Source organism: Motacilla alba, chromosome 3, assembly GCF_015832195.1.
Source record: "Motacilla alba alba isolate MOTALB_02 chromosome 3, Motacilla_alba_V1.0_pri, whole genome shotgun sequence".
Taxonomy (NCBI): Eukaryota; Metazoa; Chordata; class Aves; order Passeriformes; family Motacillidae; genus Motacilla; species Motacilla alba.
Genome location: NC_052018.1, coordinates 77,002,484 through 77,018,608, shown reverse-complemented (window position 1 = coordinate 77,018,608; position 16,125 = coordinate 77,002,484). Strand labels below are relative to the sequence as shown.

The 16,125-nt window shown below is 40.5% G+C and overlaps 1 protein-coding gene across 1 annotated transcript in view; it reads right to left on the bottom strand.

The window, feature by feature from the left end:
* Nucleotides 1–655: 655 nt before the first annotated feature.
* PRKN (parkin RBR E3 ubiquitin protein ligase) overlaps nucleotides 656–16,125 on the bottom strand; it is a 682,953-nt gene continuing 667,483 nt past the window's right edge. The window contains exons 11-12 of the mRNA XM_038130606.1: nucleotides 4,726–4,843; nucleotides 656–1,940 (exon numbers count right to left, since the gene is read on the bottom strand). Of these exons, the coding sequence (XP_037986534.1) occupies nucleotides 1,831–1,940; nucleotides 4,726–4,843 (228 nt within the window). The 3' untranslated portion in view covers nucleotides 656–1,830. The remainder of the gene's footprint in view (nucleotides 1,941–4,725; nucleotides 4,844–16,125) is intronic.

Genomic DNA, 16,125 nt, shown 5'->3' with positions numbered 1-16,125 from the left:
TATGAATTATGAAATAGACCCAGATATAGGAAAAATCAAATAATGAGATAATCAGAGCTCACAGTAAAATACCCCTGTTAAGACAAAATACTTAAATGAGCTACATTGCAGCATTCAAATGCATTCCTACACTTCACTGTAGCTACTCCTGCATAAATTTTAGTTCAGCAGTGCCAAACAGGAAAATTACCTTTAGGAAATGTCAATTGTCTTCTCATTGACCCTTCTTTTCTTTCTCATTTTCTAAATTCTTCCAGTTCACACTCTCATTTTTGGTACTTCATGCCTTCATTCTTTTGTTTCCTCACACCTTTATGTCACTTCCAGTTTAGACAATGAATATTCCACTGCTTTTAGCAATTGGACATTTTTACTAGTGAGCCTGGGATTTTTTGCATGCCTCAAGCTTCATGCTCTGCCCTGATTTGAGACCCACCCATATTTTCAGACCTCTACAGTCATGCCATACAAAATATTAGTTCAAACTTGATAAAAGAAGACCATGGTTGTGGAACTTATTTTGTGCTAACATTATGTCTTGATCAAAGGGCTAGCGTCTCAGCTGGGAGTTTGAATCAGTCAAGGCAATGCATGACCCACCCAGTATTTTTGTACTCACTTACTTTGTATTCAAATAAAAAAAAAAAAAGAAATAAAGTCTAAAATTTTGACCACATTATTTATTGTGTGTTTTTTTTTTTCTCCAGAACTAAATTGTGCAAATCCTTACAAGGTGTGTTGGATGTGGACATTACCCATTTCATTTCAGAGTAAAACGTCAATGAATGTAAAGATCACAAACAGTAAAATTGTTCAGACTTGGAAATGCTATTAAACTTTACTTACTGTGTTAACGTAAAATGAAGCTGTCCCTCTGCCCCACACCATTAGAGCAATAAATACATTTTCAGAAACATACCCATATTCTAATTCAATTTAGAAGAATCATGGTTGAGAAAAGCCCTGAGAAGTCTCCTCCTGCTTCACTTTGCCACATCCAAAGCATTCCATAAGTACAAGAAAAATGAAGCCCTGTGAGTGTAGCTTGCACAACACATAATTGGATCCAGTCACCACTGCACCAACAGCCATGGACAGGGCTGAAACTGCATCCTTAGCTAATCTTCCCATGGTAACAAAGTCTAAAATGAGTAGGTAGGCTGGCTTTGTGTTGTATATCACAAACACACAAGCACAGGTATGGCATAAAGCTGGGTGTTTCCATGAAAATTTCATCTGAAAACAAAACTCCTGTAAAAAGCCCCTTAGGAAGAAACCCTGAGTAAACACTAAGGAACCACAGCCACAGCCTCTGCCAAAAATGCTGTTAAGAAATACTGCCTTGAAATCAAAAATTGTGCTGAATGAGCGAAGAAGAAAAGCAGATGATGCAGGAAACATGTTCCACCTGCCCTTGATGCTCGCACACTCAGACACACACATATGCAGGCTGCTCCCTCTTGCAAGAGTTATGGATTCCTGACTATGAATGTCAAGTTCCTCATGATAACCCTGCCAACTGTCCATTGAGACAGTTGATAGACTGGACAAGTTCAAGAAGTTGTAATTTACCCCTCTTTGTACCACGATGAGCAAGTCTGTCCATTAAAACAATTACTCTTTTAACTTAGTGGATTTAAAAGCCTTGGCATAACTTCAATGTGATTTTGGTATGATTGCATATGCAATAAAGCAAAAAGCCAACAAACTAGGCCAGCTTCTGAACTCTGTGTCCCTAAAACCACTGGGATTTTTGTTTAAGCAAGTGGTTCAGAATTTGACCCTGATAAAAACAAGCTTTAGCAGCAGCATGGACCGGCCTCAGCCCTGCTACTCAAACCAGTGATCTCCCATGCAGGTTCTGTTCCACTCCAGGCCACAGTTCCAGCACCACTCAAACCTGCACTGAGGGCGAGGACATTTCATGTGCATGCAGCCACCTGCAAAATAGCAACAGAATGGCTTTGGTACTTGGAAAACACTTAGAGATGTTAATCAACAATTAAGAGCATTAAAATCAACTTTCTTAGACATTAATTTACCAACTAAGTAAATTATTTAATAAAAGAAAGTACAAACCCAAAGAATATTTCCCTGGGCTTTCTAAAACCTGCTACTCCTCTCTTAATGGGCTTTAATGTGCATTTCTCACTTGAAGGACTGAAGGGGGAGGAGGAAATTAGAAAAGACTATGCTAGGGATAGGGAAAAGAGATGATAGTCTGTGGCCTTTCAAAGCACTCCTGGAGGTACCTCCTCTAGGTTGCTTTACACTAGTCCAGCTGTGAGCCAAAAGATAAACAAAATTAAATCATTTTTTTGAATTTGGATTCAAAGATTTGCAAGATTTGCAAAGTTGGTAAATCAGAAGATATAGACTTTGGTGCCTGACTCCTGATCACACAAAAATGACATTAGTGATTTAAGCTGATTTGACCTTTTTAGTATCTGAAGCAGCCTCTTGATCATATAAATGGTTTTTTTGCATCATATAAATGTTTTTACTTCTCCATACCATGACAGCAGCTTTAATTTCTCTGCTCATAACCTTGATCAAAAATTTATTTTGTAATATATAAACATTAACATTGTCAAAGGTCGTTACAGAAATACACTTCAAGTTGAAATTATGTTGCTTACCACACAGAGAGATCTTTTGTATAATTCAAACTGAGAAAAAAGCATGCACTATGAAGAAATGCTGAAATGTCATCTTGGTTTGACTCCAAATGGTGATGGGAGGTACAGGGAGTGTGTATTTCCTGCTGTATGAGCTGCTGCCCTTACACCATGTTTTTAAAAATGCCACTCCAGAATGTTTCTCAGAAGGCAAAAACAAACAAAAATTGGTTTGTTAAAACAGGCCTGTCTGCTTCACCTGACACAGAGAGAAAACCACTTGTGATAGCAAGGTCTATTTGTCAGTTTATATCTTTGTGTAAGAAATGCAATGTGCCAGAAAGATTTTTATCTTATTTAAATCTAAACATACAAATGGCCAGCCTCCATGTTCCAGTTTATTTAAAGTTTAGATCCAGTCCTCTCTTACAGTTTGTATTAAGCCATCACTGGGTAAAACTCATCTCAGTCCTGGTGCAGGACCCAACCCATTAAGTGCCCTCTGTAAAACATGTGCCCTCCCTGCTAAGGTGCATAAATCTTGTTATTCTCTGCTGCATGGCAGCTGAGATCAGCAGCCAAGAGTGGAGAGTGCCTCAAGCAATGGGACCTACAGCTCTGTGAGTACAGCAGCTCCCTGAGAGACAGGGATGTGTGTCTAAACTCACTCAGACCGGGGCCTTCGCTGTGGGAAAGTGTTTCTCTCTTTCACTTCAGCTATGACAGGAAAGTTACTGGCATCCAGAAATATTCTACAATACCTGTAGTTTATGTGGGCTATTACAGAAAAGTTATTGGCATTGTCACTGTTCCTTGTAAAAGACACTGTCCACAGAATGTGGGGAAGGAAAGCAGAATTATTCTCCTGTGTGGAGTCAGTGTACTGCTCCCAAATGAGGACTGCTGGCAGACATCAGGATACAGTTGTCAGTCTCTTGACAGCAGCTGTACTTTGGCAGCTCTGAAGTGCTTCTTTAAGTTTACAAATGGCAGCCTAGAAGCTGGCATGTGCAGTACCCATGACCAAAGAAGAAGGCAAACACTGCACTTTTTAAGCTTCATGATTTTATTTGCAAATCTACAAATAATTTTTTGACCTAGGCCTCTGTTATTTGTCTTCTGCTGCCCACCTTGCTCTCCACACTATGCCAAATCTTGTCTCACCTTCCCACTCTTCAATTCAAGCTTTCTTTCCTTCTGCTTCTTGTGCTTGAAGGTGTCTCCCACTTTCCATCTGCCAACTGCATTTTCTTTCATCAAACCCCAGATTTCAGGATTTTGTCCTATTTCTTCCCCAGTAATATTTCTGCAGTGTCACTGCTCAAAGTGTTCTCCCCTTGCAGTTCATATTGCCTTATTTGGTGTTTTCAGTGTCCCATGTGAACGCCACAAAACTGGGAAGCACCCTCGAAGTACTTGTATAATATTTAGGCACTCATGTTAATATACTCTTATTAATTAACATAAATACAATTGAGTCTTGTATAAAGCACAGCCTATTTACCATTACTGTTCTTCATTTTAAACATCCCAGTTCCAGCAGATTACTTTTCTTCCTACATGGTAAGCACTGATTAATGCAAACTGTTTGTCAGGACTCAGGTTGCCTCCTCTAACTTGCTCTTCTACCATGGAACGTGGCTGGGTTGGGATTAATCTCACCCAAATTCAGCCTTGTACTGTGTAGACATCTACAGCAGGACTAATTCTTCACACCCCACTTTTAGGTGTGATTTTCCGGCCTGCATATGTTCTGCTTCATTGGGAGATGAGTTTTACCCTATAAATGTTTATTTTTCCCAGTGACAGTGGAAAGTCTGGATAACTAGCTGGATATCCAGTCATATGAATGCTACATCCAGTGCCTCATTTCCCCAGTCTAAAAAATAGCTGGATATTTTGTGAGGATTAATTAGTGGTTTTAAAACTGAGTGATTTAGTTATTGTTTTCAAGATAATTTAGATAAGGTGACACATAGATTCAAGTTTTTTGTGCTCTCCCCCTTTTGGAATAATATTATGCATACGTACACCTGCACATTCATATGTTTATACTGTAAAATGAATTTTAAGAGACAGGTAAGTACAAGATATCCAATAAACTTACCATTTTTTTCTACTGGAATATTGCAGTTGGGGCATGGCTTGGTTGTCTTCTTGATTGTTTCTCTAGATGCTTCTTCCCATCGAGCTTGCATGGCTGCATGTTCATCAACTACATACCCCTGCAAAGAGAGAGGGAGAGCACTCACTGCGGCATCGAGCTGTGCTGCAAATGCACCAAGACAGGTGAAACAAAAGGGAAGGCAAAGGAGGAGTCAGGTGAACCTGGCTGACAACATCACATGTTAGACACCACAGGTTTGATTCTGCCTCAGGGATTAAAGCCCTTCTTGCAAGAAAAGCAAAAACACCAAGGAAGTGCGATACCTGGTGATGCAGGATGGTGGGGTGCCTGGAAGGAAATTGTTTTTCATAATAAAGTGTACTCTGTTGTATTGGGGGTCTGAGTTTCATTCTGATGTAACTCTACACAAATGTAACAAGCATAAACAAAAATTTTGGAATAAAAGTAAAAAACCCCACTCGTGAGCAATGAAAGTTCCCCAGACAGAATGACACAGAAGGAAAAAGTCATCATGAAGAGTATAAAAGGGACTCCTGTGTTTGTCCTATTTATGACTGGGACAAAATTACATAATCTACACAAGTGGCCTATTTGGCTGTTTCCTACCTAAAATGATAGTACAAGGACAAGAGATGGCAGTGCCTTGGGTCATTTCCATCACACAATGCTGGCAACCATGTGAATAGAGCCTACAAACAATGCATGTAGGTTCTAACCTTGAAGCTCTGCTCTCTCCATTCATAATATGGTTTTATTCAAGCATGTGGGAAAATGATGAACTGAAACAAAACTATATAATTTATAACAATTCCTGTAACTTCTTAGTGTACACCTTCTAAATATAGGCTTTTATGTGGATAGACTTTCATATTTATTTATATGGATAATTTTTAATATATTTATTTCTATTAAGACAGAAATTGGTCCAACTTTAAGCAATGCAACAAAGCCATAACTTTGCTTAATTTTGGTCATCTAGTATTGATAAAACATATAAGTTCTGTCAGCAAGTAGTGCCTCAATTTTCATTCTTGGCTGAAATGACTTGAGTTAAAATGGAATAACAAGGACCAACATCTGCAGAAATTTTCCAGCTCATCTAGTGGCTGTTGCCATGCGCATTTAAGGAAAACCAAACCAAAACACAAAACAACAACAACAAAAAAAACCCTCACTGTCTTCTAATCAGAAGACATCAAAAATATGTTTGCCATTATTTATTTTACAACCTACATCAGTCTTCTCAGTCTGTGAATGTCTCTTGTTGCTCCTCACTTAAGACTCTCTAATTTTCTTATCTTTCTCATGTAGAGGTGACAAAAGTGAATGAAGTCTTCTTATCTGTATCCTAGAAATGACTTTTACTTTTGTCTCTCTGCTTGTGGAGAGAGAACTCGGCCCTGCACCCTGCTGGATTATTCAGCAATTCGGCAGAAAGATGACCTCTATACAACAGCACATTAGTAAGTTCTGGGAAATAGAAAAAGCTGCTCAGGCTAATAGCAAAGAACATAATCTAGTATTGATTTTTCAACACCTACATCCTTAAGGAAGGACAACTTTTGCAAGCAATCTGAGCTAGTTCAGAGAGGCAGAGTGGGAGAGCAGGGAACACTTGACGTGAGCCTCAGTTTCCCCCGTGACAGAAATAGGAAGATATCTCATTTTAATGGGAGTTAATTGCTTAACAGGCATACAGTCGAAAATCACTACAGCAGTGACAAAACATTGCTATTCTTTTCAGAAGCACTGAATGAGAAGACCAGAAGTATTTTAAGTTTTTGTAATCAGTCCAGATGAGCTTCACACTGGCTCTGTTTTCTCAAATAGTCCAAGTCCAATGTTTTAATACTTGCAAACTTATTTTTTTCTCCATCTTCATGTCTTTGTTGTGATCTAATAGCAAAGGACACTGAGGCAAAATTTCACATACTAAATTGCTAACTTTATTTGTATAAACATTTTTGGTCTTAGTTCTGCAAATAAAAATGGGAGACCTTAGGAATAACTAAAAGGCACAACTTCTAGCCACACATGCAGTTCACCAAGAACAAATTGCTGAAAAAAGCGGTCAATAATTATTATTTTAGTATTTTCCATTGCAAAAATTCCATCATGAACTAGATGCAGCAGCATGATCTTTCAGCCCATTAGAGCTGAAACACCTCTCCTATGCCCAGTCTTGCTGAATGCTAAGTTAAAAACTTCCTGCTGCATGAACCAAATGCAGAGAAATGGCACAGTGATGGAGTCCCTCTGATTTAGTGAAGAAATCATACCATTCAGATCCATAAGCCTTCAGTGTTCATGTGCATTATTTAGTGCTCCACAACCAGTGATGGCAAGCACACATATATTTATCTGCATTTTTTCTTCCAACAATAAAGAAAAGGTGTATGGCAATTCTTCATTATCAGTTAAAAATCTATTATCTATTTAAAATCTATTTAAATTATGTTCTTACATCCTAACCTAGCAAACCCAATCTCCTTGAAAATGGCCTAGGTCTGTTAAACAGAGGGGTCTCTAACTTTTCTTGTTCTGTCTGCTCTTGGACAGGAAGTTCAGAGATGCCCCAGGTGTGCATCACATGTCAGTTTGCTGAGGACGGGGGACTTTGATCACTTATGATGCTCACTCAACTCAATATGCTCTAGTTCCCCAGTTAGTATGGAACGTTTGTTCCAGCACTATTTAAAAGCAACTAGATTTCATCCATGCTACTTTATGAATAGTTTTTTTGATTCTCAACTGTGCTGCATAGTATGGCTAGGAATGAATACCCATAAATAACAGCAAGCTATAGAAAGAGCTGATGTAAGCACTATTCAATATCCCCCCCTGCAGTATTTCCTTAGGGAGACAGGAGCAAAAGGTTGTCTTATTATCTCTGGGTCACACTGAAGGACATAGATTTACTTCTGTTTCCATGCTGAGTCTTCTGGAAAAACTAACAGGGATAAAGAGACCACAGAGACGGTCGAGGACCATACAACAATACAAAACCATGTACATGGAATGCTTTCTTTGCAGTTAATCAATATCATGCAGTACTGGAAAGAGATCTACAGGGACAGAAAGTATCTTGAAATAGAAATAAAATGTCCTTCTTAGAGCAGCATCTTCTCATTCAGGTGATAGAGTACACATCGACCTGTCAGTAGAACTACATTGAAGCAAATGAAGAATGTGTTTGCAGACAGTAACTAAGCAGTGCCACCTAGATTAAAAACATTCATGGCAAAGCTTCTTGTTCAAAATACTGGAAGTCTTAGATACATAATGTTAGATTTTGACATCCACCAAATTATATACTGCCTTATGTTAGCACACTTCTTTAATGATCATGCTTATTTTGCCTGGTATAGACAACATCTCAAAACTGAAGACCCTTAATTCAGAATAGAATATGCGACTGTTAACCTTCTTTGTGCTTTGCTTTAAGTGGATGTAATTTCTGTATTCCTGCTTGTTTGCCCTTGGTGCTTCATCTCTCCCCAACAAACAAAAAAGCTGGTCATGCATAACTTTAAAAAATGTATCCTAGTGAAGCTTTCTTTAAATCCAAAATACATTTGCTTTTGATCAGAAATGCTTGGTTTTAAGAGAATTTTACTTGCAAAAATAAGCTTTTTATTTAGGGTAATAGAAATATGTAAAATTATTTCACTTTATGTGAAATACAGAATTTTAAAAAGGTTTGGATGTCGCAAAACAGGAACTATTACTCATTTTCTAACAAGAATATGAGAAAACCTATGTATATGTATATTTGAAAGCATCTGAAAGGAAGACAAAGAATAATTCATTGTGCATGAGCAATGTTCATCCCACCATAATATTTAGGTTAACGCAGCCCACTAGAGCTAGAGCTCTAAGCAAAATCAGCCTCAGCTGTTGAAGCCTGATCTACAATGGATGGTGACAGTCCAACTTAAATTTATTTTGTCTTCTTGGCTTCAAAAGGGCTGTTTTATTAACATGACCACAGGAATTAACATACTGCCGTATTTATTTGTGCCTTTTACTGCAGGGAGTAAAAATAGCAGGTGTCTAGGGCACTAGATAGGCTAGAGGTTTTTGGAAGAAAATGGATTATTTGAGTCATTTAAGAGTCAAAATCACACAAAGAGAGGTGTGCATAGCTATGGGACTATTGCTCTATTTTAGAGACAGATTTAGGCTAATTCAAAATGCTAAAATGTGGCTATAGATAAGGAATAGAAAAGATATTAATTCAATGAGATTACGTTTCACACACAGGAAAAATAGAGGTGCCAGTACTACAATGATCCGGTTAAATCCACATGAAGCAGCTTTGTGTGAGCCAATTTGTCGAGTATGCCTAGGGAATTCTGACATAAAATGAAAGAGCTGCTTTGTGATGACAGCAACTAGTTAAAATCAAATTGATATACACAGGGTATTATATTGGATACAAGATGAAAGAGTGCTCTAGTTTGGTGACACTGCACATCAAGGTTCTCACTCTGTGTGTTGCAGCCATTCATATAATGAATTAAATTCAGGTAGATGGTGAATATTGAATTTGCACTGATCTAAAGCCGAAAATCTAATCTAATACAGGTCATTCTTATATAACAGTTTTCCATGAGTAGAATGAAGAACGTGCCTTCTCTCCTAAGTGGCAACACTGCTGAAAATGGCTGTCAGCTTAACCTCATAAACAAAAGCAATCTGTCACATCTTTTTTGCTTTATTGCTGCCCAAAATAGGAAAGCTGAAATTCTCTTTATAGTTAGCATCTACTTCTCATTAGACAGGAAGTTAAGACCTATTCTCAGATTTCCTCTGGTGTATCCTTATTTATAACACAGAGATTAATTTTACAGGACATTTCGCTGTTATAGTTATTTTTCTTGCTCCTTTAATTAGGCACCTGTGGGTTGAAATGTCCTGAGCTTGACATTTTGAGTATACCAAATACTAAAACCCTGAGCCTCAGTTTCTTTTTCAGTTGTTTAAGGTATTTTAGAAATCAAGCTAGGTGTGCCATTCCTTGTACAGTCATGTTTTATTTAACTTTTAAAATTTACCTGATGGGAAAAAAATATAAACCAATGGCCTAATAATAGATGTTCCACATTTCATACTGTGACTCAGGACTCATTGAAAGATACTATGCATGATGAACCTTTTCAGTAGCTTTCCTTTCACTAAAATACAGGGAAATAATTAATGTTTTTTTGTGGTTAGCGTTTAATATTTATATTATCATTAGCTGCTTAGAGACCAGGCTTCACAACCCTACATGCTTGCTGGAAATCTGCAGCATGGGGCGTTAGCATCTGTCATTCCACGATGGAGAAGGAAGCCTGGCAGGCAATACCTGTGCATTTCCTACCCCCTACTGTCAACTCCGAGACCTGCACACAGGAGGCAATGGGAGGAAAAGATGGGCTTTTCCAGGAGCTACATTCCAACAGCCTTCAGCAGCATGCCAGGGGCTCTGACAGGCTTTCCTGGATGTGTGAGCACAAGCACATGAACGTGCCTTTATGTTGCACCTGAGCAGCAAAAAACACATCTGGGAAGTGATCCTATGGGTCTGCTTTGAGCCAATTGTTCACTTGAGACATCATGCCCGAGTCAGGTTTGAGCCCAGAAACTGGTTAGAGTGCAGCCAGGGCCCTGGAAGTGTGTGCTGATGAAGAGGGTCAGGTTTGCCCTGATTCAGCTGAGGCACTGACTGTTCTGCTTTTGGTTAGGTCTGATGGGTTCCTGGGCTGACAGAGGTGCTGGATAAATTTTATACTGCCAGTTGCAGAACAACAGAACTATTACCTGGATCCTGTGTTAGCTACCTGAACACTGTGAGGGATGAGTTCCAAACAAGGAACAGCTGAGGTTTGATTTGAAAGTGGTGAGTCTGGGAAGGGCTTTTGGTGGAAGGGATTTGGTGACAAAGGCCTCCAGCTTAGGGCTACAGCCAGGACAGGCAGTGTCCCACAGGTTAAGAGTGGAGCTGAAGTCAAGTTTTACAGCGCTAGCTATAAATTTACACTGGAAGAGCTGAAGGTTTAGAACATGTATTTTTATGCCTCAGTAAAAATGGTGTTGCTGTTTATTGTAAGAGACCACAGCCTTTTTGCCAAGCCAGCACCATGAGCCTCAGGACCCATCAGGCTTTATCTGAACTTGTCTTGGCATGCCTAGAGATTTGGGTTTGCCTATGACAGCAGTTATTGAATGACCTGGTGACGATTCCCCTGTTCTGTTTTTGCTTTTGTACAATTTTTGTATCATTGCATGGTTCAACAGTTCCATGTATTTTTGTAACTAACAGGCAGCAATGACCATTATAGGTACTATTGGTCAGAACAAACTGTCTCTGACCCTACAATAAAATGCTGTGCAGAGGAGTAATGACATGGGATGACAGAAGAAGCCTTGAAAGCAGAGGCACAGGATGATATGGGAGGCCCCACCATTATAAACTACACTCAAGTGGTCAGTTACCCAAATACAGCCTTGAAGGATGGCTAAAAACAGTCTTGAGGACAACAAAGAGCACAAAGGCATAACCGACTTGGATGAAAGACATCAACATTGGCTTGTGCATCAGAGGAGTCTGTTAACAAACAAATAAGACTGACTCCAAGCAGATTATAGAATAAGAAGGAAAAAAAAATCCTTCAATATCAACATCAAGCTCCTTCTGGTAAAGGATTCACTATACCAGCCCATTCCAGACTGCAGCTATTGAGCCTAGAACCCAGAGAAACAGTGGAAGGTTAAAAATAATACCAGGGAAATGGGTGCTACCAGAAAGTTCACATATCCTTCATTTTAACTATAATTTGAACTGTAAGTCCTACTGTTATTGTAAATGGTATAAAAATACTTCACTGATAAGCTAAGACTTTGATAAAACCAGCAATACATTTTTTACTTTGCATTTACAGTGAACATGGTCTGAAATGAACACCTTTAGCAGGTAATGACATTTTCAGTGTAACAAAATGGCAGAAATTTACACCACTTAGTCTGTAACCTGTGCGTGAGAAATGGGTAAGAATTTTTAGCTGCATCAGCAGCTAATGATGAATATTTAGAGAAGGATTTTACTGGATTGCATGGATTGCAGGGCCAGACTTGCTAGAACAGACTCCTTCTCTGACTAGCTGGAATTAAGGCTTGGACTGAGACTAGGTGTGTTTGGACAGGATTTTGAAGGAGTTTGGTAGGACAAGATAATCAGCAGCTTCTTGGAGAAAGTTTGTCCACAGAACCAACTCTCAAACATACTTTTTAATAACACATTTCATCCAAGTTGTGTTACCTTTCCCTCCCCAAACACTAATGACTCAGTGCCCCATATTCTACTCACTTATTTACATAGGCACCGCTTTTACATTCGTGTCATTGCTGTTACAGTTTACCTTGCCAGTGTCTCATCAACATGCCCAGCACTGAAACCATCCTGGGAGCTACTCTGAGAAAGTTCAAATCTAATATGTGGCCACATTTTATTGTCCAGTTGCTAGTGAGCAAGAAGGTGTATTGCTTATCCTTGTAAAAGGAAAACCATCTAGAAAGGTTTTGTGCTAGGAAAGCTAGGCTAATTTTAGGGTGGGGACTTACAGAGGAAGCTGGTTTATGGCTAGATTCCCCACCAGCACAGACTGTCTGTGTGTGAGGTTAAAAGAGGCCAGGAAGCTTGGTTTTGTGGTGTACATTGCAGGGACTATGTGGTTATTTCTAAACCTAAATCTGGCTGGAGTCACCTTTACCATGTCATTGATTCCATCATGCACACTGTGCCTTTTAATTAATCAAATATGATTTCTTCTGTCATCCCAAAGTTCAAACAGCTCCAGGAGGCTGCAACAGTTTTAAAACAAAGCTTCTCAACTGATATTGCCACAGATAAATTTTATTTTCCCTGAAATAATGTACTTTACACACTAGGATGGGAAATAGTCTTGCACCAGTAAGTAAATGTTTAAGATAAGCTTCCAATGGCCTATCTGGGCTAAAAGTTGACATTTCAGCATAAAGAAAACCTTTTATCCTTCCCAATGGGCCATGCAATATCTGTGCACAGATCTGAAAGGTCAAGATACGCCAGTAGTTAAAGCTGGGCTGCCCTCTGCACGCTTGCTGCTGAGTTTGCCTTTTACCCCAAGCAGCAAGTAATGCCATTTAGCTTCCCTAAAGCTTCCAACTCCTTCATTTGGAATAGGCTTTCAGAGACCCGCACGTGGCACCTGCTTTATCCCTCCTATGTCCCGCAGTCATGGTTGCTCTCTTCCTTCCTCCTGCCAACTTACCTCATTGCCCCTTCCATCCTTCTCTTCCCTCCTTCACAGTCCCACCAGCTACACACCCCTCACTCCCCTCTCTGTACCTCAGGCTTCCTCCTCCCTCCTTTTGACATCTGCCCAAGCACCACCACCATTTATGTTTCCTGGACCCTCATAGCTGCGCCATGTCATTTCAATTCTCTCTTTCTTTTCCTGTTTCTGGAGCTTCTGCTCCATCTGACAGGTTACAGTCCCTCCAGTCAGCCCTTGGCTTTCATGGCCACTCAAATTCCCCTATATCAGGCTCTATCTCCACTTCTGAGGGCTCTCTTTCTCCAAGTCTTCTAAACTGGTGTCAGGCTCTGAGGGTACCATCAGACCTTGCTGTCCCAGTCCCCTGCTAATCCCTGCTAATCCCTGTTCACGGCCCAGGAACCCATGTCACTGCCTGGTGCACTGCAGCAGGGCCCATCTCCAGCTGCTCACATCCCTGCCCAGCCCAGTCAGAGGCCGCCTGTGGACCCACCTGCCACCATTTTGGCTCATCCCTGTCCTCAGGCCCTGCCCTGGCACATGGAAAATCCCCAGGAAGTAGACAGCCCTTGCAGTGCCCTGACACACCTTAAGAGAGCTGCATGGAGCACCACCACAGCTCTTCCTGCTCTCTCTGCTGCCATCCACTGCTGCTCACCCAACTCCTCTGCAACAACTCTCCTTCTTCATTTTTCTTTCACCTCTGTCACACTCCTCGTGCTCCACCATATTCACCTCTGTCACACTTAGGCCTGAACGTGTCCACAGTGTTTCATATTGTTGATCAAAGACCTGCAGGCATTTGCAGAAATGTGAAGGCAAGAGAAGGTCCTTTCACTACTACAGCTACTAGAGGCTAAAGCAAACCCTGCGTTTTTCTTATTGGACATATTTCTCTGAAACTGATCATGTATCCTGCTCCTCTTCTGGAGAGGAACAGTTTAGGCGGTGTGTTTGTTTGATCCTTAAATTTGACTGGCAGAAGTTGTGGCAATAAGGTGTCTTGATAAAATAAATGATATGGAGAGGATCCAGACAGGAGTCAAATTGCATGAACTGGAGACAACCCTGGAAGTGTATTATTCCTGCCTTGAAACAGACCATGGACAAAACTAAAACAAACCTTCTCACTGCCTCACCAAGCACTGCAATCACAGCAAGTTAGGTCTCACACACAGACCTATGCACCTGGCAGGTGATGCCAAGTGGAGCAGACAGCTTTAAAGCACAGCACAGGTGGATAAATGTTTACACCGATTTCAGGGAGAGAGATGGAAACTGTCCCACGGGCCCTGCTCTCCAGACATGCCCCTCGAATGGTCTGTGTGCCCGCGGCGGGAGCCCTGTGCGCAGGGCGGCTCTGCAGGGATGCTGGGCGGGTGAAAGCAGCATCTCGGCAGCCCCTGCGCTCGCCCTGCTTCTGCCACCGCTCGGGTTGCTCGGCCGGCTGAGGAAAATGAGGGAAAACATTCCTTCAGTGGCACAGCACCGCCTCGTGGAGATGTTTAATTAGTGCCGCTCTCAATTAGGGGAAGAGGAGCGGACCTAAGTCAATTAACTTCAGCTTAGACTGGAGTCTCAATGAATCCTGCGTAGTCTGTGGTCGTGTCTGTGCAGGGGACCTGATTTGTATAGGTGCAAGAATTATTCTGGTACCATCATTTAGCTATTCTGGAACACTTCCTTCAGAGGAAATTTTTCAGGAAAAGCAAGAACATTCACGTGACACTAGAACTGCAACAGTAGTCAAACATTGCTAAGTTAACAGGTCTAATTGGGTGCAATTCATGTGCTGTGAGATTGAATCAGATGGGTGAAGTGCTCCCACTGTTATAAGTAAAAGCAATGACAATATTCAAATATTTAAAATAAATTACTTCTTCCTATGGTATTCTGATTCTTTCTGGCATACCTTTATCTCTGCCTTAGAAAATAAAAATAACATGAACTCTAACTTTCACAGAGCCAACATTGTTGAATTCACTTTTTACATGCCATGACAACTTTCAGTACTCGAGGCAAAACTCTAAGCATAAGTAACTTAATGAATATAGATCTCTCTGTTCATGTTGAGATGTACTCAAGTTATAGCTCAGTTTAATTCACGTAAGACAGTGAGCCTTGGTCTCCTGCTTTATTAGGCTGTTGAATGCTTTAAGCATCTCTCAATGTCTCTGTTGAAGTTGCTTTGTTTTTTCTATAAATGTGAATGGGAACCAGAAGACTGCTCTAGACTGCTCTAAGGCTATTGCAAATAAAATTAAATTGTTCTTCATTGAGGGCAGCTAAACTGCAAATGTCCTTATCATATATACATATGGCTTCAAAAATGGGTTGCACAAATTCATGGGAAAAAAAACCTGCTGATAGCTACTAAACATAAAATACCACATGTACATCACAAATCACTAGAGGCTGGGAAAGTAGATGGATTTTGGGTCTGATAAAATACACATGTTCCAGGTCAGCAGAGGTAGATACCCTGACTGACTAGGAGGATACAGGCTGTTTTGTTCTGTCTCAACTAGTGCTAATTCTCTTTATAAATTAGACAAGCTTCACTAAGAAAGGTTAAAGAGAAGAATCTCTACACAGGTCATGACCTAGTGCAAGGTCTGCAAAGTATGGCATATGAACCATCTCCAGGTAGCACATGGCAAAGATTCCCAGTAGAATTTCAGCTCCCTGTCAGTCTGTGTTCAGTCTATTCATGAAATCCAGCCTCAGACAGAGCCTGCCTGCAGGCATTTACAGGAGCTTGGCACACCTCCCTAAGAGCTGGCTGGATCCAAGCCCTCATCAGCACCTGCCCACAAACCTTTATCTGCCACATTGGCCTGTGTGGAGGCTCAGGGTTTGAGTTTCTTCTTAGCATCAAATCTGCCAGATATCTAAATACCAGTTTTCTGTTTCTTAGGAGTGCAGCTTGGGCATCAAGCTGTGAGATATTTAGGGGATATGTTTCCTGTTCTTTCACTCTCTCTCCCCCCTTTCCTTTCCTTTCCTTTCCTTTCCTTTCCTTTCCTTTCCTTTCCTTTCCTTTCCTTTCCTTTCCTTTCCTTTCCTTTCCTTTCCTTTC